The sequence below is a fragment of the Cimex lectularius genome, unplaced genomic scaffold, assembly GCF_000648675.2.
Source record: "Cimex lectularius strain Harlan isolate CLEC.00 unplaced genomic scaffold, Clec_2.1 scaffold321, whole genome shotgun sequence".
NCBI lineage: Eukaryota > Metazoa > Arthropoda > Insecta > Hemiptera > Cimicidae > Cimex > Cimex lectularius.
The window spans coordinates 147,830-175,645 of NW_019392921.1; the positions used below are offsets into that span (position 1 = coordinate 147,830).

At 32.9% G+C, this 27,816-nt stretch overlaps 1 protein-coding gene across 4 annotated transcripts; it reads left to right on the forward strand.

The window, feature by feature from the left end:
• Nucleotides 1-116: 116 nt before the first annotated feature.
• On the forward strand, nt 117-27,351 carry LOC106673155 (RB1-inducible coiled-coil protein 1). Of its 4 annotated transcripts, none has more exons than XM_014405167.1 (22): nt 117-216; nt 8,166-8,368; nt 12,062-12,270; nt 14,145-14,306; nt 15,381-15,703; nt 15,784-15,954; nt 16,017-16,201; nt 16,364-16,550; nt 16,625-16,804; nt 19,923-20,090; nt 20,160-20,281; nt 20,344-20,419; nt 20,497-20,685; nt 20,745-21,029; nt 21,093-21,245; nt 21,321-21,463; nt 24,159-24,302; nt 24,371-24,458; nt 24,523-24,572; nt 24,650-24,774; nt 24,847-24,914; nt 25,014-27,142. In XM_014405167.1, the coding sequence occupies exons 2-22, from the start codon at nt 8,301-8,303 to the stop codon at nt 25,152-25,154; spliced, it is 3,237 nt and encodes a 1,078-aa protein (XP_014260653.1). In that variant the 5' UTR covers nt 117-216; nt 8,166-8,300; the 3' UTR covers nt 25,155-27,142. The 4 variants fall into 4 exon arrangements, with proteins under 4 accessions (XP_014260653.1, XP_014260655.1, XP_014260656.1 ...); XM_014405169.2 differs by having other exon boundaries at nt 142-220; XM_014405170.2 differs by lacking the exons at nt 117-216; nt 25,014-27,142 and adding exons at nt 3,560-3,888; nt 27,265-27,351.
• Nucleotides 27,352-27,816: the final 465 nt, after the last annotated feature.

Here is a 27,816-nt window from a genome sequence, read left to right on the forward strand (position 1 = left end):
AATCCGCAGATTTAATCAGATTGAACTCAGTACCTAATTAATTCATTAAAACGGAATTTAGGCATGCTTGTTCTTGTTGAATGAGTGAGTCTGAACTCTGAAATGTAGACTGGTGTTCAGATCCAAAAGGTGCATTGAACTGTTTAACTGTTTACAATCCAGTTAAAATTTGACAAACGCGCGCAATACTTTACTTCAATAATCTTTGTGTAATGGGTATGTACGTACGTTTTAGTTTAATTTTTCTTGTCTGTGTTCGAATTTATTATTTATTATTTTATTAATTGTTAAATGAGTAAACAATGATGCCAATAAACACTTAACGTGTTATGAAACAAACAATACAATTAATTACAAGTGTATAAAATTTACAAATAAAATCCTTGTAGATAAATAGCAGTTTACAAGTAATATAATATTTAGGTATCATAACTAAAGTTCACAATAAAATTCTAATAAAATATACTAAATGAATTTAAAAAATAATGTTAGAGAACAGTGTTTTTAATTAAAAATGACTGTCAAGATTTCAAATAATTTTTGGTAGCGCTGTTTTTGAAGTTTCATGCTATGTCCACGAATTATTGAGGATGTATGCAGTGAGAAAAGTGGAGAAGGGTCGTATTCATTTGGAAGAATTTTATAGGTTTCAATGAGATCTTGGCTTTCTTTACGATCTTGAAGAGTTGTTAAATTTAAGAATTTAAGTCAGTCGACATAGCTGTTTTATAGCTTTAATTTATTGGAGGTTTTGATAAGGGTGAATTTAACTCAAGTGGGTAAGACAAGGAGAAAAACCTAATCAAATATAGGCTTTCATGCCTTCATTTTCAAATAATATAATATGAACATTCATCATTTTTTAGGATTTAGTCAGAAGATAGAAAACAGAAAATTCTTGTTGGAAGAAAGCTTGGCAACTGGGCAACTTTGAAAAAAGAAGCTAGAGATAAGATTAATCACCTTTTTTTATTGACTAAAAAAATATTCTTTTGTTTGTGAATTCACGTGCCCTTTTATCCAAACACTAATAGACACTAGATCTGTTATATAAAACTAGGAAGTAAAGAATAGAAAAGCAAAATGCACTATCCTTTCTTTCTGAAGTTAGAAAATAAAATATGCTCTCTGTAATTTTCAATTTAGGTTTTGTGTTGTAGGAAGGATGTTAATCCTTAAGTACAATCAAATGCACTGGAATTAGGAACAAAGTTGATAAAGAAGAGTTGTTTGTGTGATTATGTGCCTGCAGTACGATTGTCTCCTCGCCACCTTCGTCTTCAGACATGTTTTAATATTTCACAATTTTCAGTACTTAGGACGACAAAGAGGCAATATGCATGGAGGATCAGAAACAATTAAATTGTCTGTTATTTTTGTAACAAGTTTTGTTGTTTTTCCAGGTCCCAGAATAGGAATTGGGCATCCTAATGACTTTGGGGTTAATTGTGATATTTCTCCTTGTCTGTGGGGTGATGAAATGCAATTTGGCCGTTACTAATCTGTTTTCTTATCCTCATTAATGGGGTAGTCTGTCAGATGCATTTTATCATTTCGCCATATTCAGTGTGTCTATGGCTATTATTTTACTAATCCAATTAAGGTTTGAAGGGGCAGTTAATATTCTTCCATTGACCTTTTCACATATGTTTATATAATATGTTATGCCATTTTCAAATATCATGAAATGTGCAAAAAGACTTTCTTCTATTTTTGAAACTACACACCAATCTCTCTCTTGTAGATTGCTCTTCAAGATTGGTGGAAAATAAATAATGTTTCACTTTCTTTTTTCACTTTTAATCTGTTAAAACTTTGGGGGTTATTGCAAAAGATGCTTCCAGCCTCATAAAACTCAGTCCCTGTTGTAGAGAATTTTATTTTGATTTTATTGTATTCCTGAAATGTTTTGTATCCTTCTAATTTATTTGTTTCTTGAGCTTTTCCTGTTGATGTTTATATGAGCTTTTCCTTGCCTAATGTTGCATATATAGAACCATATTGCTTGTTTCTGGGTCATATGATGATGATGATGAAGATGAAGATGAATATGGAGACTGGGAAGTGGGGTTTTTTATGTTCCCAAATTACTGCACCCTTCTGGCTTATTTTGTTTTTCCTAGTTCCTTAGTTCAATGCAATTGATTCAATCCTTTTCTTAAGAAGTATTAGGTCATTTACTGTTGTTGATTCCTTTCTCTGGTTTTTGGTATCCCAGGTTATGCCTCTATTGAGCAGTAGCTTCGCATTTGAAAATGATATGGGTTGCTGTTTCTTCCTCATCATTCCATAACCTATAAATGGGGAATTGAATATAACCATGGTATGCAGATGTTTTCTCAGATGCCAGTGATCAATTTATAGTCCTATCACTTCTCTGAGTTTAGTCCTCTTTAACTGTAGCGATGAGTTTGTTAGTTTTGATGAGTTCTCTTATTAGCATCCTGTGTCTGGCACCTCTAGAGTTTGTACATTTCCCCTTTTGCTTTTTTGGCTTCATTCTGTGATGGAGTAATCTGTATCTCTTTTTTCATAGAGTATAGGTTCAGGGTTTATATATGGTTTTGTAGATCCTCCTCTGGCCAGTTTGTCTGCTTTTTCATAACCTAAAATTCCTTTTTGTCCTTGCACTCAATATATGATTATATATATATAGGTTTTGGTGATTTTAGATCAGTCATTGACTATTTTACATGATAATGCTTTAATAGCTGCTTACCTACCTGCCTTATCATCATTTGTTTGGTCAGTATAGCCACTTTAAGGTTTTCTAAAGGACAAGTATGTATTTCTGCTTGAAAGACCAATGTGCACTTCCTGAGTCCTATTGCTCATATTTTGGGCGTAGGATTCCGGGAATATAGTCAATCTCCGTTTCTAAGAATGGGTGTCCAATTTTATTTATTATTTTTGTATACCCAAAAAGTTAATCCCCATCCAATTTGATAGTTTTTGGTGCCCGAATATCCTGAATAAATTTTTCCAATGGATGTAGGTTTAGCAGTATTTCTAATGCCGTTGTTGAACTTTAGACCACCAGATTATTGAGGCATAGGATTCCGGGAATATAGTCAATCTCTATTTCTAAGAATGGGTGTCCAATTTTACCTATTATTGTTGTATACGCAAAATGTTTAATCCCTATCCAATTTGATTGTTTTTGGAGCTTGAATGTCTTTTCCTTTAATAAATGTTGGAGGTAGGTTTAATACACGGTAAGTAATGTTTTTTATGGCAGTTGATGATTTTATTGTCCGTGTGATGCATTGATTTGATGCCAATCTTTGTGGGTAGTTTGTTGAGGTTTAGTCCTATCAGTAGAACGGGGAATTAGTATTAGTCTAGTTTCTTCTTTTTATGGATGCACGTGCCGTTTTTTTTTAATCTCGCCTCTAGAAAAAGAAAGATTATCCGTCGTCGTCCTGGCATTTGCGCAGGCTTGGCGAAATTTCGAAGTTAGGCGGCGGTCGCACCTGACCTCGGCCCCCACCCGGCCAGCGACCCGACTCCCACCCGCTACGCCCCCACCATCCCCGACTTCCCGTCCAGTCTCGCCTTTTGCCAATATTTTTGGCGATTGGTACTAGAAACGCAGTTGGGCGAGGTAGGGACGCACTTGGAAAGGAAAGCCTTCTCACTCGGCAAAACGTTTTATTTCGTCGTCACTACTCGACAGCGTCACACCTCGTTCCCAAACGGAGTATAATTCGATATAAAATCTATTTTAATTTTTTTCCTTCGGATCCGTCGGGGTGATTTTTATTATTGTTTTGGTTTCTTGTGCGCCTGCTCCGATCTCGGGGATCAGCTGAAGTTTGACAGACAATTCGGCGACTTTTGTCATGAGCCCCTTTAACGTATGCGATCTATATTTAGACGATTGAAAAGGTAAGATATTCTCATTTTTAACAAGATAAACGTTTTATTTTTAATCGTCGACGCATCCGAGCATGTCAAAACGGGAATTTTGAACGAACGGACGGATTGCTTATTGGCGTCTTTGTTTTGGTGGATCAGCTGGGGTCCGACTCCCAGTTTCATTTCAACACCGATGACCTTCGTCTTTTCATTATTTCAACTACCTCTGTTTGTTTTTTACTCTTTTTTCCTCCAAACTTCTTTACTTTTTTTTTACTTTCGAAGACCCACCTTCTTCTTTTTAATTTGATCCAAACTGGTATCGAATTCACGACGAGAGAAACAAAGGCAAAGTGGCTAACAAAAAGAACTATTTCCATCCTCTTTTTTTTTTTTACTTATTGGAAAAAAAAATAAAAATACACCGTGGCGTTCATAATCGACGGTATTAACGATTTATTCCGTTTCTGTTTTAATTATAATAATAAAAAAAAGCCTGTATCAAATTATAAGTAAAACTTCGCCTTGTGCAAGTTTCTCGACCTTTTTCCTCTCACGGTCGGCGGTAGAGAATGGATTATCTTTTAAACTTATTTTTATAAACAAGTTTACTTCTCAAGGATGAAAAGAAGAGGTTGCTACATCCACAAAATCGATTAAAAAATATAACAAAAAATTCGTATAAAATACTTAGAATCTTGTTTTTGTTTTAAAAAAAGACAAGATTATTAAATTAATAACTGTACCAAAATAATTAGTCATACTTATGATTGTAGATAGCAATTTTCTCACTTGCTTTATCAACCCAAATTGATAATTGCTAATCAAGTTTTTGTTATTGTTGATTAATCACATTTAGCAAAATCGTTTTGATTTTTTAAAATTATTATTTGAATATAAGTTATTTCTTTTATCGCTCATTGTTTGAATCTGTAAGCCAATAGCTTTTATGCCAATAAGAAGAAATGGTAAAATTATGGTTTCTGATTTAGCATGTTTTCCTCTAATATTAATAAGAAGCAGTTCAATTGGGGGTGGGGAAGCGTGTAAAGTTTAGTATGCCTGTTGCAATTTTGGGCCTAGGGCAGGGTTAAATATAGACAATTGCTTTTAACTTTAACAATCAAGGTTGTGATTTGACCTAAAATGCGTCCTAACGAAATCTGGATCATTGCATTCAAAATACATTTATTTATAAAATTATGTTCAAGCTGTTTGTTGATTTGTTACATTTTCTATTCCTTACATTGAATGCTCTAAATTCTTAAAACTCCAGTATTAGGGGGATTTGTAAGCATTATCAGGTAAAGAAGACTAATGGAAAATGGTAGATCCCCAAAGTTTGACCTGGAACCTTTTCATCCTCATTTTAGGGAATGAAGAATAAACATAAAATATTCAACTGTCCTTATTTCAAATACACTTCCTTTATTGTAAACAATATTTAAGTAATAATAATAATAGTGTTTTATTAGCTTTTTTCAGTCAAATACAATATTTACAAATTTTTAATGCATAGGCATGGGCTTCAGTCTGCCAGCCAATAATAATTAAGTATATATTGTTAATTAATTTATTAAATGTGTTCAAAATCAATTAATTTTTAAAATCAACTTTGTTTTAAGTTGGTTTTAATAAAAAGGTTGATTCTGTTTAAAGATCTTCTTGGTTTCTTTTTATAAAGATCAGGTACAACCAGTTTTTATTTTGTTTTTATATGTTGTTTATATTTTGAAGCAGCCTTGTTTTCGCTTCATCCTACAAAAACCTTCATAATAATTCAGATGTGCCTTAATTATAAAGATTTTTGTATGCTGAAGGGGAAGCAAGGCTGCTTCGAGACATGTACAATTTATTACAAAATAATTGATTGTATCTGTTCTTCATAAAAAAAAAGAAACCGACAAGAAATTTTTTTTATTTTTATTTTATTACCACAAACTCTTTTTTGACCAAACTTAGTGTTTTGTTACACCTAGTTTTTTTTCTGTATCTCTCAATCAGTTAAAAAGTAATATTGCAATAGTAGCATGAATGATTTAATAGAATTGGCTTGCAAGTACCCTGTATAAGTACCCTGTATATAAGATATGAATCTACATGCCATGTGTTATATTAGATGAAATATCATTTTTTCGTCACTGAAAGTTTTAGCCTTTTCAGATTATTTTAAACACAACTAACTAAATGTACACACACACACAAAAAAAAAGGATGGAAACAGGATTGTTTTGTTTTGTATTATTATTGATTATCCTACATGAAAGGTCGATGGCATATTTTTGGCAAACTTTAAAAACAGGCTAAAACTCCACAAAAATACATATTTCTTCTGTACATAAAATGACAAACAAATATGATTTACTTGAGATGCAATCGTGCAGGTTAAAACACAAGATTGAGGGTAGTACCCAGGAAGTAGTGGTAGTAATAGATCCTACAAGATTTAAATGTGTTCCACAGAAATGCCTAGAGAATCAGCATTTTACTAGTGATTGTTAATATTACATTGACATCTATTTTATATAACCTGTATAGTGCAGTAAAATCCTTAGTATGTTTTTCATAAAACCAGTATATTCTAAAAAGAATTAGTTGTTTTTTTAGTTTAGTTAAAAGCACTGATTCGCAAGAATAATACTAATAACAAGAAGAATACTAATTAATTGCCTAAGGTATTAACATCTTGTAGGATTTCCTTATAACTGTTTTAATACAATCAGCTCATTTTTATGAACAATTTTCTTAAAGCGTTGTGAAGAAGACATTTTTTACTATCAGAATCGCTGATTTACCTTCTAATGGCCTTTTTGCGCAGAACTTCTGTTCCCACAGGTTTTTTAAATTTTTTAATTCTTTTAAACTTGTTTGTTCACTAATATTCATTTTTATTATTTGATATCTTAATCCTTTCCAACGGTGACCTCCTTGGGTAACTTATTTGATAGTAATCGCAGGAAATCCTTTTCACCCATTGCAATACATTGCCTTCTACTTATTTTAAATCACTTAAAAAAATCAGTTATTAATTGATTATATTATTTAAAAATATTTTTTTAAAACTTTTATTGTATTGTAAAAATGTGTGGTGATTAGTGGCCGTTAATCGATATTTATTTAGAAATCGTGAGATGCGGTCTGGTGTGATGTAGGTTTCAGAAAAACATTTTCTTTATCGTGCCAACGTTTTGATCTTTATTGAGACCATCTCGAAGATCGAAACGTTGACACGATAAAGAAAATGTTTTTCTGAAACCTATATCACACCAGACCGCATCTCACGATTTCTAAATAAAAATTGTATTGTAACTACATTGGTAAATGTGAAAAATACCATTTTATCCTCTTACTCTTTAATCAGGAGTATCTTTTATTGTTCGATTTTACATAAAACATTAAGAAAGCAATACATTCTAGTGTTACTCTTTGTTCCATTTTCTTGTTTTTCTCATATTATTAAAACTCACCTTGGCCAGGCCATGTGCTATACAGTCATTTCCTGTTGGGTTCATTGCCAAGAAGTGTTCCTCGGCGTCATCTTTGTTTTTATTTATTTCTTTGCGGTTATGCTGGCTGTAAGATGCAAATTTTATGCTTGTCATAATTTCACTATTTGTCATTAAAATAGATTCATTTTAATAGGTTACATTCTTTAATTTTAACATGTTTTGTCGATTGATATTCAAAAATCATTATGCTCATATTTTCAAATTCTTGAGGCTAGTTTTTGTAATCATTGCTGTCATTTGGAAATAATAATACATATTAGACTAACCTGATATTTCAGCACTTGCTGGAGGCTGATTAAATGAGCTAATATTTTTTGAGTATAATCATTTTTATTTTATCTAAAGGCAAATAAAGATTTTGTTTTTGAAGCCTTGTAGTGATTATTTTTATCTCCATGAAAGTTGTATATGGTAGTCGGGGATGACCACAGGACCAAGTGGGTTTGAATTTAAGATATCTTTGAGCTGTTTCCATATTTAAACAGTGGACACAAAATTATTACCAATTATTGCCCATCATTACAATAAATGCAAATTCAAAAATGAATATTACGTACTACTCCAAAATGAGCTGAAAAAGAAACTGCCTGACCTCTTGACCTTAATAAAGAAGGAAATGGCATCAAAATTCTTAGGCTGATTTATTGAAATATATTTTGTGTGACATGACCTAGAAACCCTTTCATTAAAATTCAAGATTCCATGTTGGATCTAAATGCAAAATCTTCATCTGTTGAATAAGTCTACATTTATTATTTTCTATTTCCCGTACTAACACTGTATTTATTTTTGTTTTAGGTAGCGGAATAAGGAGGAGAAAGGAGGCAGGGTTTTAAAATGTTAGATTGACAAGAAAAACGAGCTTGAGTAGCTCGTAAATAGAATATCACGCACGTCTAGTTTGTGTACAAGTGGGCCCAAGAAGACGGAAAGATGTTGTTCATATTCCACGTAGACACGGGGACGATGATGACATTCGACATCAACCTCGCCCTTGAAAAGTGAGTTGATTGAATTTTCAATTTTAGAAATAGACCATTATACGTATTAAATTGTTTTTATCCTTGCTTTCTTAATGAAGGAAATGGTTATGTTAATTTCTGCATAATCAGTAAAGGAAATGCTTTTCACTCCAAGGTTAAATAAATTAAATCCATTTAGTTAACTAAATATCGGCTTTTAAAGCTTTGAAAATAGGTTGGATTGATTAATTTTTTCCAGCGAAATGAGATTAGCCTTTTATGTGAATAAGGAAAATACAACTCAATTTCTTTTTATTTAGCCACACAATTGTTTTCCATTAGGTACACTTTTATTACAGCTTGATTTTGTTTCTAACATTTGAATGATTATATGGAAGCAATAAGGTTCCGCTTTAATTTTAATTATATTGTCTATCTATCGTTACATACGGTAATACTTATAAAAATGATTTATTGAAATTTAAATGTGGCGCATTGGTTCTAATTTGTTATATTCAATTGTAAAAATTTCAAAATAGTATAAACTTAGTTACTTACTAACACTATTGTCTTTTTCATAATATTCTATTGATAAACAGCTATAGTGCTCTCTCTGTAATGAACTGAAAAATGTGGAAGGAAGTGTGTGTGTGGTGCACATGCGTGCGTGCAAAAATGCAAAAATACTTATTAAAGTATATATACTAAATACTATTATACTTAGCCTAAAAAAATATAGCTGATGGAATATTTCATTTGTTAGTAGCGAAAGGAGGTGAGGGATTCACTTAACAAAAGATATTTGCGAAAATTTGTTTATTCTAAGCTGGTCTTAGTCTTTGATCACTCACTCACTCTATCTATCAATCTATCTTTCTGTATCTTACTCATTCACTCACTCACACTCTTACTCACTCTCTCACTAACTCTATCTATCTATCTATCTATCAATCAATCTATCTCTCTCTCTTTTACTCATTCACTCATTCACTCACTCACACTCTCTTTTTATATATCTTGGCCTCTCTTACTCACTCTCTCTCGCTCTCACTCATTGACTAACTCACTCACTCACTCAATCTTGCTGTCACTCCTTTCCCCCTAAATAATGTTTCTTTACAATTCTCAGTTAAATTTTTTTACTTTTTACTGGAATGTTCGGAATACTGAAATTCAGATTAGGGAGAGCCGTTTATTAAAACTCACAGTAAATTGTCTCTTTTTGTTGTTAGAGTATATGTAAAATAAGCCAAAATCAATCGTGTAATCTCCTTATTCACTATTTTGCTATCCTTATTTTCATCGTATAATTGTCTTAATAAACTGCCCGACTGAACAGTTGTATAAGCTTTGCAGCCAAAAGTAATCTATTTGTAAAATCTGAATGTATTTCTTCCGTTTGTGTTTCAATACCAGACAATTACATTATTCGGCAAACTCTGTTAAAACAATTTTTTATTTTTTGCTGATCTCAGCGTATGAAATGAAATTTGAAGGCCAAATTGTAACTGGGGGGTTAGAAATAGTTTATTAAGACTGTTTATACAGTATTCCAATTGTAACTGTCGAAAATTTTCCATCTTCCACTTCTGGATTTAGCCTCCGGCCATTCCCCACTTTGAAGTCCAGACACCCCCTCTTGTGTTCTTTATCCCTTCCTTAATCCTACATGCACAGTTCACATGTTGGCTTTATTTACAGTTGAATCACCTTTTTCATAACTAAACAGCCTTGTTTTGCCAAGCTTTAAAAATACTGCTGAAGTAAAATTAATCGTTTCCTCGGGTCTTTTTAATTTCATTTTTTTATCTGACCTCAAACTCTCTTATGTAAAATTTATTAAATAATGAACTACCATTCATTCAATGACAGTAATGTTAACAATGATTTATGAATTAACAATTTTTTTTATAATTATATCTACTTAGGTATAACATTGTGAAATATTTTTGAGGCGATGAACCTGTAGAGCTTCAACTAAAATATCCAAACCTATGCAGCTAAAATAAGACTATTTTTACTCTGATGATTTTCAAAATGGTTGCCTCAATTTTTTTTAAAATACTTACAAAAGTTAGATGCGAGCAATATTATAAGAAGTACTGAGACTTAAAACCCAACCTTATAGACTTATGATTTTAATAATATACAATGCACGAACCCACAATTTTATTACAAATAAAAACTTTTTACTGCTTATATTTAATTACTAACAATAATTATTTGCTAATAAGTAATTTTCAGTTTTATCTTGTGGTTAAAAATAAATATTAAATATCCAGTCAGGCTTCAACACTAAATTTTAGGAGTTATTAGCTATTGATGATTTAAAAAAAAAAATTCTAATAATATATCTATAGGTATATAAAGAACATACTTCATACATTCACTAATTTCGTGGTCTGCTTGACCAATTAATATATTATAATTAATTAAGGCTTTTAGTTGAGATAAAAAAGTCAATGGCACGAGCGGGATTCGAACCCACGATCTTCGGCTTGATATGCCGCTGCTCTACCACTTGAGCTATCGTGACCTTGATCCACTCGGACACCAACTTCCCATCTCAAAAATGGCAAAAAGGAGGGAAAATTCAAAAGGTGCGGTTGAGGCGTATCAAGCCGAAGATCGTGGGTTCGAATCCCGCCTGTGCCATTGACTTTTTTATCTCAACTAAAAACCTTAATTAATTATAATACTTCATACAATTATAACAATGTACATGCATTGTCTTTTTCCTCTCTTTAAAATAAATTACTATCTGAACATTAAAATACAATATGTAGATATGATACATTTACAAATTGCATTGACACAGTAAATGACTTGATGGGAATTAGCAACCTTTATTGCTCTCCTAACTTAATTCAAGGGCTAGTCCTTGGAAAGGAGTTCCCATGGTCATCTCTCCTTTAGTCCTTGATGGTATTATGTCGGAGTTATATTGGGCTGAGTGGATAGTTTTTCGTAGAATACGGAAAATTTGGTGGGGAGTAATTTATTTACAAATGATATTTTGAGGTCTCTGGAGGGTGGTATTAGAACCATAGTAGGAGGGAGCGTTGACTATGATACTGTGGACTTTGGATTGGAAGAACTGAATTCGATGGATATTGGTCGGTTTAGCGGTGCCCCATTGTTCTAGTCCATATGTCCAAATGGGTCAAAGATTGGGATCAGAAGAAAGCATGGTTGCCATTGGTGTAAAAGATGCACGAAGAGTAGAGGTCTGCCTATACACGCTGTCCTGTGGCTCTTAGTTTTTTTACTTAATTACTTTAATGCTTAGCAAGATTTTTACTTTATATCATTCAAAAATAACCTCTGCCCAAGCTGATTTTACATTTTAAACAATGTTTATGTTTTATGGTGAATTTTTATTTTACTTTTGCCATTCTTTACTAAAGAAAAAATGGAGACTTGAGGAAAAGAAAGATAAAAAGTTGTGAAATTATTGTAAAATGGTCATAGTTTGTAACTATATAGGTCAATAGATCTTTCATCATGGGATAATGTTGTATGTTAGATTAAAAAAAAAGCTGATTGAGTGATTGCTATTTAAGTACAACTAATATTTAAAATAATCAAATAAAATATAAAAGAATAAGAAAATTTAACAGGAGGAGAGGAAAGTTAGTTCGTTTTTCACATTCAAACTTGCTTGCATCTCATTGAAGGATGCTCAGAGAGAAAATAATAAAAAAGCCTTAATTGCAAAAATTTAATTTTCAGCGTCGGACAGCTAAAAGAGGCGATTCAAAGAACATGCGGTATTGCCGTCGACAAACAGGTCCTTCTTGTGAGCGGTGGAGAATGTCTAGAGCCAAATGTGAGAGTATGCTCTTATTCGGCTGGGACCGACACCAACCCGATATTCCTTTTCAGCAAGTCAAGCATAGAAAGCACAACACCTCCTTGCCCGAGCATAGACTACGGTGTTGGTAAGTGATGAAATCGTATTAATTAGACTTAAAGGCGAGATGTATTGTTTGAAATTTATGCAATGTGTGCCCGTCTCAAGGTTAAGTTGATTTCTTCCCCACGCTTTTACTCGTTGTATTTCCTTATCTTTGATAAGATCCTGTGGTGACACCCTGTCTGCATTGGATTTCATCATTTTCATTTTTTTCTTCTTGAAAAAAAAAAAAAAAGTAATCGCCAAAGATAAGTAAAAATTAGTTAATATTACAAAGCCCCGATGAAAAAATATAAATATTATTTTGATCTAGTTATAGTGAACTAAGATGGCAAATAAAATTGATTATTGTTTTGTTTACTTTAGTGAGTATGTGTTGGAACTAATAAGACCCATCAGCTTTTTACACATTTTAGACAGGTCTTTATTAGTTCAAACACATCCTAACTTAAGTAAATGAAATACTAGCCCGAAAAAATATAAAATTATTTTGAGTTTTATGGTGATTATGATTTTGAGTTTTAAAACGATATTTTTCGCTGTTTTAAGCATTTTTGATATGTAACCAGTTGTTAGTGATTCAACCGGGCATTTAGTAGACGAGTAGATCACAAGGCCATGCTGTTATCAAGTATTAAATTAAACCATAGGCTGTCTAAAACAAGTGGTTCACCTTAAATGATTAAACGAGCCCGTTTGTTCACACTAATTTATACAACATTAATTCAAAACGGAGTAATTTGATTGTGTTCCCTTCCAATTGTCATAGTTGTTTGATTAAAAAAAATACATAATTAATTTTATAATATATTTTAAAGCTATCTGCCAGGATTATACATTTTTATTTCATTCGTGTTGAATGTTGTTTTGATAAACTACAATTTTGTTTGGTAAAAACATTTGTAAAATTTGATCGCCTTGGTAAATTTTATGAAAATTTTTTACTTTAAAATTAAATGACTTTTGTATTGATACATTTCAGTATCATTCAGTTGATTTTGTTTGAGGATTGTTTGTTTTTAACCAAAAATAGCAAAGTTAAAAATTAATCTGTTCCTTGGGAAACAATACAAACGTAAAACTTAACAAAAATAATGAAAAAAACTTTAATCAGGCAGTCTATGAAATACTATATTTTCCTTTTTATTAAGTTTCATCGTAAAATGTAATAACCAATTTATTTTTTTTGTACTGAGTATATTGCATTTAGTGATAAAGTGTGATAAAGCATAGTGTGATAAACTAATTTTTTGACCCTGAGCAATTTTTTCCTTTCAAAATTTTATCTCTGATTTTTTAAAATCTATGATGCCCAATAAAATTAAGTTAATAGGCTTTTATTGTGTTTCCATTGTAATTAATATAGGAATTGATTCGATAATGTTGGTTTTCAAATTTCTATGTCAATTCATCAACAACAAAAGATAGTTTTAAATTTTATACAATTATTCAGTTTGGCTTTTAATAACTTACTTTACACCACGATGAATTTCTTTTGAAAATATGCATTTTTTGTGATTATTCAATATAAAATGTTCATTATTGGTTAAAAAAATCCATAAGTTCACTTTGCATGTATTTAATTAAAAAAAAAGTGAAATTGAGGAAATAGTGAGCCATAGTCGCATTTTAATTCCATATTTCAATAAAGGTCTAGCAACAGTTCAACTTTCCCTATTATTTTCTTTTAAAAATTCGGTAATTTATCCTCCTTGCACAATATAGCCTAATAAATTAATAACAATCATTAATAAAGTAAGTGAACCACTTTCTAAAATAAGTCTTTTCTAATTTACTCATGAAAGTTGTTATTTCGAAACTTTCAACAGAGTGCATCCAGATAGATTTATATTAATAATTCATTGACAGATTGTAAAGCATTGTTAAACGATGTTTCAGATCCGGATTTGAAGGATGAGGTTGACCAGTCGCTCAACTTAGCCCCTTCTAAGCAGACAGTCGCCGTTCGCTCGCAATTAGCTCAGCAGTTTTGCGAGTTAGCCAGATACCAGGCCAAAGTGTGTGAGAAGCTTGTACATGACCAGCATATGCAACAGCAAGGTAATACTCATCAAAAATTATTATTGTGGATGGTAGGTCAATAGAACCATCCCAAAAATTATCATTCAAGTAGAGATAAACTTTTTTTTTTAACGGCTTGTTTGTATTATGTCTGCGACATCACTAAATAAATTAATTTTTGCATTCTGGGTCAGGGCTTTGTATTATGATGGCACATTTTTTCAGGGTGCTTGGGTCAATAATATCAACTAGGTATTATATTAAGGTATTATATAAACTAGGTATTATTAAAGTGTATTAAATATATTAAGTTAAAATTAAGATACCTTTTATCCTTCTTATCCTCCCTTGCTAAATTTTCTAATCGTTCATCTTCGATAAAATGTGATTAATTATTCTAAAGTTTTGATTTAAAAATGTTTAATTTAATGTCAGGGGCATTTTAGAAAATGGTACACAAAAATAATAAGTATTTTTCAAGTCAGTAGGCCACTAGAAATGTAAATAAAAAGAAAATTTCAGTTTATATGTCCTAGTCAACACGTTTATTATAATGTCAAAGTTTTTAGTACATAATTACAATATTATTTCAGGCTGGGCCACTGTGATTGCCAACCTCGATATCATGCCAAAAAAATTATCATTCAAGTAAAGATAAACTGATTTTTTTTATTTTTATTATTATTTTTTTTAAATGGCTTGTTTGTATTATGTCTGTGTCTTATCACTAAATAAATTATTTTTTGCATTCTGGGTCAGGGCTTGGTATTATGATGGCACATTTTTTCAGGGTGCTTAGGTCAATAATATCAACAGGTTAAAATAATTAAGTTAAAATTAAGATATCTTTTATCCTTCTTATCCTTCCTTGCTAATTTTTCTAATCTTTCATCTTCGATAAAATGTGATTAATTATTCTAAAGTCTTGATTTAAAAATGTTTAATTTAATGTCAAGGCATTTTAAAAAATGGTACACATAAAATATTAAGTATTTTTCAAGCCAGTAATTCAATAGAAATTTAAAATAAAAGAAAAATTTCAATTTACAGGTCCTAGTCAACAAGTTTATTATATGTCAAAGTTTTTAGTACATACTTACGTTATTATTTCAGGCTGGGCCGCTGTGATTGCCAACCTCGATGACATCACAGTCGCATTCAAAGCGAGGAGTGAAAACTTTGAGCAGAGCTTCAAACAACATCTTGAAACAAGGGATCAATATATGAACATTTTAGACAGTTTCAACAACGATGTGGGTACGTTGTCCAAGATTCCCGTTCTTCCGGCACTTATGGAAAAAGACGAACTCGAGGCATCATCGTCATCAACGACATCTGCATCTGGGCCACAAACCCTCTTGCAGTGGATTTCATCGAAAGACAGTCAGTCTAGCCTCGACCAAGTATCAGAACAGTGCAAAAAGGGCTTAGATCAGGTAATTTAATTTGCATTATTACAATTTGTTGTTGTAATATTAGTTTTTCTTATATTTATTTTTTAAAATTTTTTTTTTAGTTTGATGAAAAAATTCTCGAGGGGCTTAAGGCTGAAGTGAGATCGGCCCTTGATGCTGCACAAACCAGTGAGCTTCGGGAGATCAAAGGCCTTGGAGACAGGCTTTACGGGCTGGAGCAACTTCGTGTGGAAACTAAAAAGATAGTTCAGGAACAGACTGATTTGGCACAAGTATGAAAAGTTTAATTAATTGTTTTTTAATTATTAAATTTCATGTATTATAATTTTGGTAGGCATTTTTACTGAACCAAGCAAGGGCGGCGAATATAGGAGACACTAGCATTCTTCCTGATCTTTGCAATTCCCACAAGCGACAACTAGTAGTTATGCTTAGGAATCATCACCAGCTCAGGGACATCAGAAGGAGGTGTATTAAAGCAAAACAGGAGTTGTCAACAAATTTGTACCATAGACTGAAGTAAGTTAAAAAAAAAAACCCATGCACTAAAAGTCATTTCTCAATCAGTGACTTAGAAAGAAAATTTTTTCAATTAGTTTTATTTTGATGAAATTTTCTCTTAAACTAGGATGAAACATATTACAGTACTTTAAATTTTCCGAGTCTACAATATCTTTTCAGGTGGGTTATGTTTGTTGAGAGCAGAATCAGCGAGCTAGATATGAAATTAGTTATGTACCATGAGAACATAAAGAGGCTACGCAGGCAGTTAGAAGTTTTATCCCAGATTCACCTTGCCCCCAATGTTTATTTGACTGCAGTTGCTGAGGTTGTCCGCAGGCGGGCTTTCTCTCAAGCTTTTCTAGTCGTAAGTATATTAGATATGAATTTTTTAAGATATGGAAAAAATGGAACAGTAAAACTCAATAAACACATTTTCAGTGGGCAAATGATTTGGCGTGTCAACTCTGCGCAGTTCACTCTGAGGAAGTGGCAAGGAGGAAAAATTTTCAAAACCAGTTCGAAGGTCACTTCCTATCATCGCTCTTTCCTGGCCTTGAAGATTCCCCACCACCTTTTGCCACTCAGGCTCCTCCACTTTTTGACTCCGAGTTGCCAAAAGTAAGTTGATTGAAGTTTTGGTTTCTTTTGCTTTCACTGTCGTTCCCGTTTATGGTGGATTTCATAGAGCTATTGTTTTCTACTTACGGGAATGACTAAATCAAATGGGAATTTACAGAGGGCACAGTGAAAAATAACACTTGTGTTTTTAAGCTGGTCCCTACAAAGTAGAAAATTTTTGATTAACGACAGTGTACATCAATATCGAGTGAGTGTTTTTTCAAATTTTGACTATTACCTTTTACCCCTATTAACTCTAGGGTGAAAAAACCCTGATTTAAAGATATTATTAAGAAAGGAGTAATGTCTGTATAGAATAGGATGCTCACGACATGAAAACAGATAAAATTCATTTGAGGCAGTCTTTCTGTACAAGTTTGATCTCGGGCATAGAGCAGGAGATGCCTGTCAAAATTTATGTGGAATTTTGGAAGAAACTGAAATATTATTACGTCAAAGACCAGCCTCATTGAGCAACTACTAACAAGTTTAAAAGACTTATTCGTGGTGTTGCAGGATAAGGACGAATTAACTGTAGCAGAGCTATCAGAGAGATTTCGGCACATAGTACAATGATAAATAAGAATACGATCTCTGGGTTAAGTTGTGAAATTTGATTAATTGGTTCCCATGAATTACCCTCAGGAACGACGAAGACCACGAGGCTTGTTGCGTTTCACAACTCAATAGGAATAAATCAGAACGGTTTATTTCCTATTTGGTCACTGGGGATGAGAAGGGAATCCTGCACAAGGACTGTTAATAAATCAAACAAAACACCGCCATTGACGTCAAAAGCAGGACCCTCCCTTAGATTAGATTAGATTCTGTATCAGCCAGCCTATTTATGATCTGTGCACCATGACCAGTATTAATCTATTGAGCATCTCATTTTTTTTCTCAATCCAGAGTTCATTGTTAAGCTTAAGGCTTTTTATCAGACCTTGCTTCTGTGTGTCCTCAGGATTAGGAATCTCAGCCTATATAGGCCATCGCACCAACAGAGGACATGTTCCGCGTTTTACTTCTTCGCAATATCTGCACAGGCTTGTTTCTGCCACTTCGAATCTATATATGTCCGAGTCCAACTATTATGCTAGTCCTAGCATGTCCTAGATTTAATAGTTCTGCTGTTAGTTTCCGTTTGATAAACTTTTTTGCATGCCTCTGTCCTGGGTGACATTCCATTGAACAAACTTATGTTTAACCCATTGCCTAATGGATCCATGTTTTTGGCAGCTTGGTATGCAACAAAAAGGGTTCAGGGCCAATAGGTGCCCTCATCAAACTTTTTTGACCAATAAGACCCCCCCACCTTGTAATGTCCTAGGCAGCTAGGGGGATAATCTTGAGCTAGCATTGAAGGAAAAAACTTCCAGCCCTGGGGAATGGATGTAACATCACGTTTCACCATAACAATGCCGAGGGTCCCACAGCTGCACTCACTTCACTGACTCAGAGTAAAATCGACGAGTTACGCTGGGAACAAATGCCTTCCAAACTCTTATACCTTGACCCCTTCTGATTTTTACTTGTTTCGCTCCCTAGACAACCTTTTAAAGTAAAAAAGTAATTCATGTCAAACAGGAGGACTTGACATTCAACCAATGTTGGATGTCGCAGACGAGGGGGTCAAACAACTTTACAATATTTCTTTCATACTATTCTGTATTAAAATTGGGCTGTGCCAGGAATTAAACCCAGGATCGCTAGCCTGGCAAATATGAGTTGGTTGCCCTAACAACTTGGCCTCCATGGTCTCTCTACTACTTAAGCCTAGTACGCACTGAGATTCTTTGAATCGATTCATGTTGCGGGGTAGAGTCGGGGCTGCGTAGATTCATTGTTGCGATGCAGCCCCGACTCTGCTCCACGACAAAGAACAATGTCCAGACCAAGATTCAGTTCACATTCATCAGTGCCTGCGAAAATGACGGGGAAACTAGCTCTCAGGAATTTCCCTTGCTATTTTTTGCATTGTACATAGTACATCCAATTGGAAGTGCATTAAAAAACTTCATTTTAAAGTGTGCATTTTTTTTTTTCAATTTCGGCGACGGAAACACTGACTTTTTGGGTTAAACCGTTCAATGTTTGGCTTTTCAATTCCCGATTTCTGTATTCCGTGAATGATACATCCCCACAAACACCGATGGGAATGTATGTCTTCAATAAACTGTAAAGTCAACTTGGTACTCCACAACATACCTTTAATACAAGACAATATCAAAATCTTCAAGAAAACACCCACTAGAACGTCAACTAAACAAATGAAGCAAGAGCGCTTGTTCCGATTCACGTCGGCAAATGTTGTGCAACATTGAGTCAAAGAATCCCACATCGGATGGGATTCAAAAGAGTTCGATAATGCTAGCCCGCAACACACCAGATTCATCGCAACAATGAGTCAGGGCAGCCCGGACTCATACTAGACGCAGCCGAGACTCTCCGAAGATTCAAAGAGTCGACTCAAAGAATCCCAGTGCGTACTAGGCCTTAGAGGTAGAGAGGTAGAGAATTTTTGAATGAAAACTCTGAAAAATTGGACTTTTGATCTTCAATTTCTTCTCGTCTGTGATCAGACTTTTACAAAAAGAGGATATTTCTGCTTGTAATGCAGTATTTTACAGAAAATGAAAGAAATTGTTTTGGATTAAAAATAAAAATTTTAATTTTTAGTTTTATTCAAAGTTTATATTTTGAAAGTTCACGTTATTCTGAAAAGCGAAAAAACGTACGCACACACCCAATCACAAAATGTTGAAGTAATGTTTGTCTTCTTCTGACATTCTCTCATTTTCCGGAGGTTAATTCTTCTGAGTCATAAATAACATAAATAAAAAAACCTTTTTGTCAAAATTTCAAATTGTATTTTAGCGAAAAAGTTTAAAGTAATAAATTATACCATACTAAATGTAATAAAAAACTATTTTATTGATAAATGATTGAAAAATTCAAACTGACGACAGATCAAAAATTAAGAAAGTAATTTTAAAACCTTTACCTTAGTTTATTACCCTAATATACTTTCATAGTCATAATAATTTATAAGAAAGAAAAGTAATTTGTGTTAGATTTTTCTTTTTTGAGGTTCTAATTAAAACTATTTGCCTTTCAGCTTTCCATTGATGATGTCGATAGGCTTCGATCTGAACTTCCAGACTTGGCTCTTTCGCTTTCAATACCTGATCTCAATACAATAACCCAGTTTTTTCTTAATCGTTCTATAACCAACTTAAAGACAGAAGGCTCGAATGGGCCTGTCCCTAGCATTGAGGATAGAATTGTAAGTTAGTCTTGTTAAAAATTTATATTAAAGTTCCTTAATGATAAAATTTATCGAATGGAAAAACAGGTTCAAGCAGTTTCTGCTGCTGGGCTCAGTAGCAATCTAGATCCGGCTCTTCTACAGCCGGCGGAAAATAGTCTTTCGTTAGCACAGTCTGCAAACACGACCCATCCCATAAGCAGTGATAGGTTTGTATTTATTGGTGTTTATCTGTGTTTTACATTTTTTCAATATGTTTGTATTTTCTCAGAGGGTTCGAATCAGAAACAGACACAGAGGAGTTTGAAAAAGTCGGTCAAAGCCCAGGCGAACTAAATAAAGTTCAAGTATTTGTTTATCTCTTGAATGATAAAAAGTATTTGGCTTTTTGTTAGTAGTAAAAATAATTCTAATCGGTTTTTAGAATGATCTCCGGTCAAATTTAAAAGCTCAGTTACAAAATATAAATGGCGCAGTTGAACAAGCTCTCAATGAACTTCGCAGTAACATGGGCCAATTAAAACAATGGGTGCTTTGTGAAAGATCAGAGCTTGATTCGCTTGTACAAAGAGTAATATCTGCCAGCAAGGATCACAATGACAAACTTTTACAAGTAAGTGTAATCTACCATTAAAAAAAAGAAAAGAAGTATTTGACTACGTATGTTTTCAGGCATTAAAGGACAAAGAAATAGAGTTGGAGAATGTTATTTCACAGAAATACGAACTAGAACAGAGATTGAAACATGCCCTAGACTCTGAGGAAAGGGAGAGACTTTTGAGAGAAGAAGCCGAGAAACGCCTCGAGGCCGAGAGAGTAGCCGGGAAGGCGGTGGTTGAGCAACTTAAGGTGAACCATCATATCGAACTAGAAGCCTTGCGAGGCCGGTACCGGCTCTATTACAATCAGGGCATAGAAAAGTCCTTCAATGACATTGAAGAGGAAGATAAAATGGAGGTAAGATTGACATTTTGAAATCGAATGAAAATTTCTCACTAATATCTTGTTATCTTTTGACAGCGAGAAATTATGGAACGAGGACAACACGAGTCCATAGTTTCCCAATTGAAGGAAAAAATGCTGGCGGAACATGAAAAAGCTCTGAATGAACAGAGATCTTACTGGCAAAGGGAGTTGGCCCAGGCTAAAATTCGAGTAGATAGTGATAAACAGGTTAATTTAAAAAAAAAAATTATTAACTGCGTATTCCTTTTAATAGCGTTAAAAAACCGATACTTTTTTTCTCAGGTTATTTTCAACGAAGCTGTTAGGCAAGTTGCAGCAGAAAAAGACAGGCTACTCGACAGTATGAGAGTAAGGGAAATCTCATTGGTTGCTGAATGTGCTAAACAACAAGAAACTATAACAAGACTGAGCGATATTAATTTGTCGTAAGCACTTTATATATTTATCTGTGTATATTGTCACTATTGATTTTTCTCATCATGCATTTGTTAGCTGTGTTTTTAAAAAAAGTAATTTTTTGTTTTATTTTTTTAAAGTAAATTTTTGTTTGTTTAACAAAGTGCTTCTTGCCAACACAGAAAAGCTTTTCCAAAATTGTGGGATTCATTCCTAAATTTGTTTTATGTAAATTGTATTAGCATATTGTATAATTTATGTGGTCGATGGTAAATGTTAGGGTGAAGGGCAGGAAGATTGTAACTTAAGGTTTACAGTCTATTTTATAACAATAAATCATATTATTATTTTTAAAACGTATTCATTTATTTATTTTGATTAATTAACTAAGTTTATATTTAGTTAATTAGCCCTGACAAGGGTAATTATTCATCCCTTCAATAAAAAGGCTACCTCAAACCTATCGGTCTGTCGAGCAGATTTCAAACTTAAAATACCCTCTTGGTATTTAGTGGGTTAACATCTAACAAATTGTACATTTTTAGCATGGAATCGTGTTTTTTTTTAACAATTTTGTTTTTACAATATTTTGTTGCAATACATCATTGGGATTGGGGTTGCCATGAGTCTTTTAAAGGTATATTTTATCATTATGGGGATAACACAACTCATTTTCAGTAATTAAAAGGTTTGTAATTAATTTTATTCTACTGTTATACATTGAGTTATTAAGTGAAATCTTTTTTTTTCTATCTGTGCAAAATATATCTACATTGAGAAAATAGTATAGATAATTATATACAAATCTGTAAAAACTGGCAGATTTATCAGGCCAGGAGGCAGCATGAAGAAGAGAAATCAGCCACTGCTGGAACTCTTTTATTTAACAATTAATTAAGGTTTTCAGCTGAGATAAAAAAAGTCATTGGCACGAGCGGGATTCAAACCCACAATCTTCGGCTTGATACGCCGCTGCTGTACCACTTGAGCTATCGTGACCTCGATCCACTCGGACACTAACTTCCCATCTCAACCACACCTTTTGAATGTTCCCTCCTTTTTAACATTTTTCAAATGTGTAATCTATTTGATTCTCGGCGACAAGTTAGTGTTGGGAAGTTAGTGCCCGAGTGGATCAAGGTCACGATAGCTCAAGTGGTAGAGCAGCGGCGTATCTAGCCGAAGATCGTGGGTTCGAATCCCGCTCGTGCCATTGACTTTTTTATCTCAACTGAAAACCTTAATTAATTGTAAGATATTAATTGGTCAAGCGGACCATGAAACTAGTGAATCTTTTATTTAATTGGAAGGATTAAGACAAAAGGTCATCGTCATTTTAGACAGCATAGAGGATTATAAGGATGGGACATTGGGAAAGTGTTTAGGTTAGTGGATTAAGGTGGAGGGATAGTTGAGAATGAAAATTGAAGAAATGAGTTCGGATCAGATCTTTTTTTAATGGGATTTTAAGATCTTTATAGATCATTTGGTTGGTGACCTAGAAGGGAATGTTTGAGGATATGACAGAGAACTTTGGATGTAAAGGATTCAATTCGTTCGATGTTGGAGGATTGGCCACAGTAGTGAAAATTAGAGGAGCGATGGTGGAAATCAAAACCATGTCTGCAGGGTCTCCGAGTGGAGATGCAGCATAGTGCTGGCATGCTAAACCACTCAGCAACTGCAATACCATATTATCATTATTTTATGTAATTCACTAATTTCGTGGTCCGCTTGACCAATTAATTTATTACAATTAATTAAGGTTTTTAGTTGAGATAAAAAGTCAATAGCACAAGCGGGATTCGAACCCACGATCTTCGGCTTGATACTCCGCTGCTCTACCACTTGAGCCCGCTTTATCCTTTTATTCTTCCATTCAAATACTATAAATACATCCCGGTCATGACACTGACTTTTTTATCTCAACTAAAAACCTTAATTAATTGAAAGATTAATTGGTCAAGCGGACCACGAAAATTATTGAATTTAAAAAATTTAAAATGCAGTATACTTCACTAAAAGCTCTCCGTGGCCATTTCATATGTCGCTGAGAATCAAATAGATTACACGACATTTGAAAAATGGCAAAAAGGAGGGAAAATTCAAAAGGTGGGGTTGAGAAGGGAAGTTAGTGTCCTAGTGGATCGAGGTCACAACAGCTCAAGTGGTAGAGCAGCGGTGTATCAAGCTGAAGATCGTGGGTTCGAATCCCGCTCGTGCCATTGACTTTTTTATCTCAACTAAAAACCTTAATTAATTGTAATTTTATGTAATGTTTACATAACTATTTTCACTCTTTGAACATGGATAAACATAGCACACAAAGGTAATGTTTAAAGACGTCATTGGTCGCAACAATTAAGTCATTGACACAACTCATCACTGTAATGGCCTCTGGGTTTGAATCCAGCGGTTCTGAATTTGAACCTGATCTACTTACAAATTTTTTTTTTTCTCAAAAACTCTGAGGGTTCATATAACATTGTGAAATGACCTTATAAAAACAATTTTAATTTTGATTCAAAATTCCCAATTTTGAGGATAAATTATGAAATATCTGCAAATATTTGAAGAAGATAGTAATTTTTAACAAGATACTTTAATTGTGCAAGATGATGGCATTTCTTCCGTGGATTATAGCAAGACTGGCATATTGATCATTTGTCATTATTATTGATTTTTTCATCTGTATCAGAGTTAATTAATATTCACTTTTTAAAGGAATAATGAAAATCCAGCAACTGACAACTTAGCCAGTCGGCTTCGGGAAGTAGAGGTTGAAAATACCAGGCTGAGGATGGAATTGAATTCTTGCAAAGGCTTTCCTCCTAGAAGCACAAGTCCGTCCACATCAATTGTCACACTGTAAGAACTAAGCTAACGTACTGGAAATTGTTCAAAATGTTGATTAAAATTTTTTAAATTAAATTCAGTGATACCATGTCTAGCTGTAGTAGTAAAGATGCAGCTACAAGCCCTGAATGTTCTCCTAGAAGAAATAGACGATTAAAGAAAACTTTTGTAAGAAATATGAATTATTAATTACGAATTTTTGGTTGGTAATTGATTTATTTTTTCCCCCCAGTCGGAGAGCATAAATAATTTAATAGAACAAGGGAAAATACACACTGGAACGTAAGTTTCTCATATTTTCCCTGCTGTTTTCAGTTTAACGCACAATTGATTATTATAATTCGTGTATAAATGTCTAGTTGTGCTGAAGGTGAAGCTGTGTTGGTATTTTGGAATGACACCAGGCAGGCGTATGATATCTTGCAAAATTCTTCAAAACCCCATTTTCTAGATACTGACAGCATAAAACCCCTCGGTCTCGAATGTAAGTCTAGTTAATATTAAATTATGACGTTCGAAACTCGGCAAATTATAATTTATCTTTAATGTTTGACAGGCACAGATCCGAGAATAAGCTATAGCATTGGGCAGGTTGTACATAAAGATTACTGTCAGGCTAAGAAGGTGAGCTTTACTTTAGATTCTAACAGAATTAAGCAATAACCTTTTATATATACACTCTAGTTTGTAAAAATTTGCCTAAAATGTTAATTTGTATCTTAGGATACCAATCGTTACAAAGTTCCTAAGGGATACAAATTCTATAGAGTGAAAGTAGTCCCGATCTGCAAGAATCTACTTGCAGACCAAGCGTCGACACATCAAGGAAGTTCTTCCATGGGTTCATCAGTTGGGAGTGTGTAATTGGTGAATGGGCGGAACGAGCGGCGTGTAATTCATCTTTACCAGAATTAAGACTTTGCTCGTTCCGAATACCAAAAAGCTAACTTTTTAAGTCAACGATTTTCTTACATATAAACTTTTGTATTTGACAACTCATGAACTCTTTAAATTTAGGGTTTCAGTTATTTTCTTTGAAGTCATAGTTTTATAATTACGGTTAAGGGTATTTTTCTTATAATGTATTAATGTTAAATTATACTAAATGTACATATTACAATATTGAAGCTATAAATTATCGGAAAGGATGTTAAATTCAAAAACTCCGCACTTTTCTTTTTGAAATTAATTTAACTGTAAAGTTTGTGGAATTGTGATAAGACATAGAATGTGAGAATTTTCAGTTTTTATATCAAAAGAAGGTAAATAGATGATTAAAAGTGATATCATGTTATGTATTAGTTTATTATTATTTTTTTTATAATCCTCTAGGGCGGAAATTTGGGGACTAGATTTTTGGGAAATATAAATTAAAATAAATATATCGAAAAGTGCCTTCATAATAAATAAATGACAGAGTGAAAACACTATATTGGGTAATAAAACTAAAAATAGAAAAAGTACAGTACAAAAGCAATATATTTTTGCCTTTTTCCACAGTTTTCTTTTTAGCGTACCTGATTCTTAAATAGAATAAGTTCTCCCTGGAGGAAATAAAAAAAAAAGTCCAAGTCATTTTGTTGGTGTGAATGATAAGAATGAATGTCAAGAGTATTACAGATGAAAACATTTTATTTCTTTTCTTGGGTGAACATTTACTTTGAGTAATATTTTGTTTTTGTTTTTTGGTATGTTTGGTACACAAGCATTTATGCTTATGTATGGGCCTTAAGCAGTTAAAAATTTATGTTAAATGAAAATGCAAAAGTCGTTGTTTAACCTCTATGAAGACCGAAGTTATTTTTCTTGCTAATTAAATTTATTCTATCAATTAACAATATGATAAATCATTGCTTTTGTTATTAATTAAATGAAATTTTTGGTTTTGCTTCTGTCTAAGGCCAGCATTATTTATGTATTAAACGTTTTGTTTATTTATTCTGTGATAGAACAGTGATTAACATTGTATCAGATAATATTTTTATTTAACAAATTGTGATTTTTTTAAGAAGTGATGATCATCTTTTTTTACTGCCAGGAAAATGTAAGTTTTTGTTCCTCCTTTTTCTTTGTTTTGTTCAACTCCATTCCTCCCGAGCCCTGCAACAGTTGTAGTTTTTTGATGTTAACTTTAGGTGCTTAGATAAGACGATGGAATATATTCATTATTCATTTTTAAAAAATAAATAACTTGTCTCTACAGTATATACTAAATTCTAGTTGGATTTTGAATGTTTAATAGTTTATATGCTAGACAAGTGTACTTATCAGGCTTGGAAATAAAACAAAATATATATTATTATCAAAGTTAAAGAAAAGAACTAGTATGTAAAAGAAGAGATTGTATCAGTAGGAATACCTTCGTGATAAAAATGTTTAGTAAGAAGGGATAGTTAACATTGTTAGCAACGCATAAAATCAAAAACATTGTTTTTTTTTCTTTACATTATTTGCCAGATATGTATTTATCATGTGGCTCAAGTGTACGATAATTTTGAAATAATTATTTTCTCCAAGGAAAAAATGTCAATTTTGTTTTAAATACCTTGAAAACTGTTACAAAAAGAGATAGTTAATATGATAAAACAATTTAAAGTCCGACTAATTTTTGTAAGTAAAGGTATTTATAAAGGTTTTTTTTTTTTTTTAATTTTGAATTTCTTCTCTAAATGTTGTGATGTAGTTTTACCATGAATAGTCGTAAAAAGAAGTCAAATGTGACTAGGTGTGTAAAAAGAGCAATGAGAATGGAGAAATGCTTTTTAAGGGAACATTTTCCGTTCCTTAAGTTTCATAAAGGAGTTACAAATGTACAAATATGTTTAGTTAATAAAGTTGTTTTTATATGGTAATTTTTTTGTCTACCGTTTTACTTAATAATAAAAGAAAATTTCTTAACCTGATTACCAATGATGACCCCAGCCATAAACAGCTTATTTGTTACATGCCAATTAATTTGTTTTTATAATTTCAGATTTTTGGCTTAATAAGAAACCCAACCCTCAATCGGTAGACAGTATTAATAAATATCCGAATATTAAATAATCATAAAAATACGGTGGTGAAACAAGAGAAACGGGATTGACATTGAATCCCATTAACTCAAGTGTTGAAATGTAAGATCTCTAATCAGTAAAGTATGTTTTACATTTATTTGGCTACAATATTTTTAATGTAAATAATTCAATTTTATAATAAAGTTTTAAAATTAAAATAGGCACCTTTGTCCACAGGTAGTTAAGGTATGGTACAAAAACTCATCATTGTAAGGTCACAATTTCCAATTTTAGCAATCCTGAATTTGAATCCAAAGTGCTTTTTCGAAAACAAAAAAGATGCAAAACACTTGAGCGCCTCAATTATTCAATATTTGATTCCTTGAACAACTGCAAAGCTGTCTGCAAGTTTCAACCCTGGGTTTCTTTTGCAAAACTGACAGAATTCAACTGCTTGTGCTTGTACTTTTCTTCTAAGGCTTTGCCAATGTAATAGAAGCAAGTGCAAAAGAGGAAAAATGAATACATTA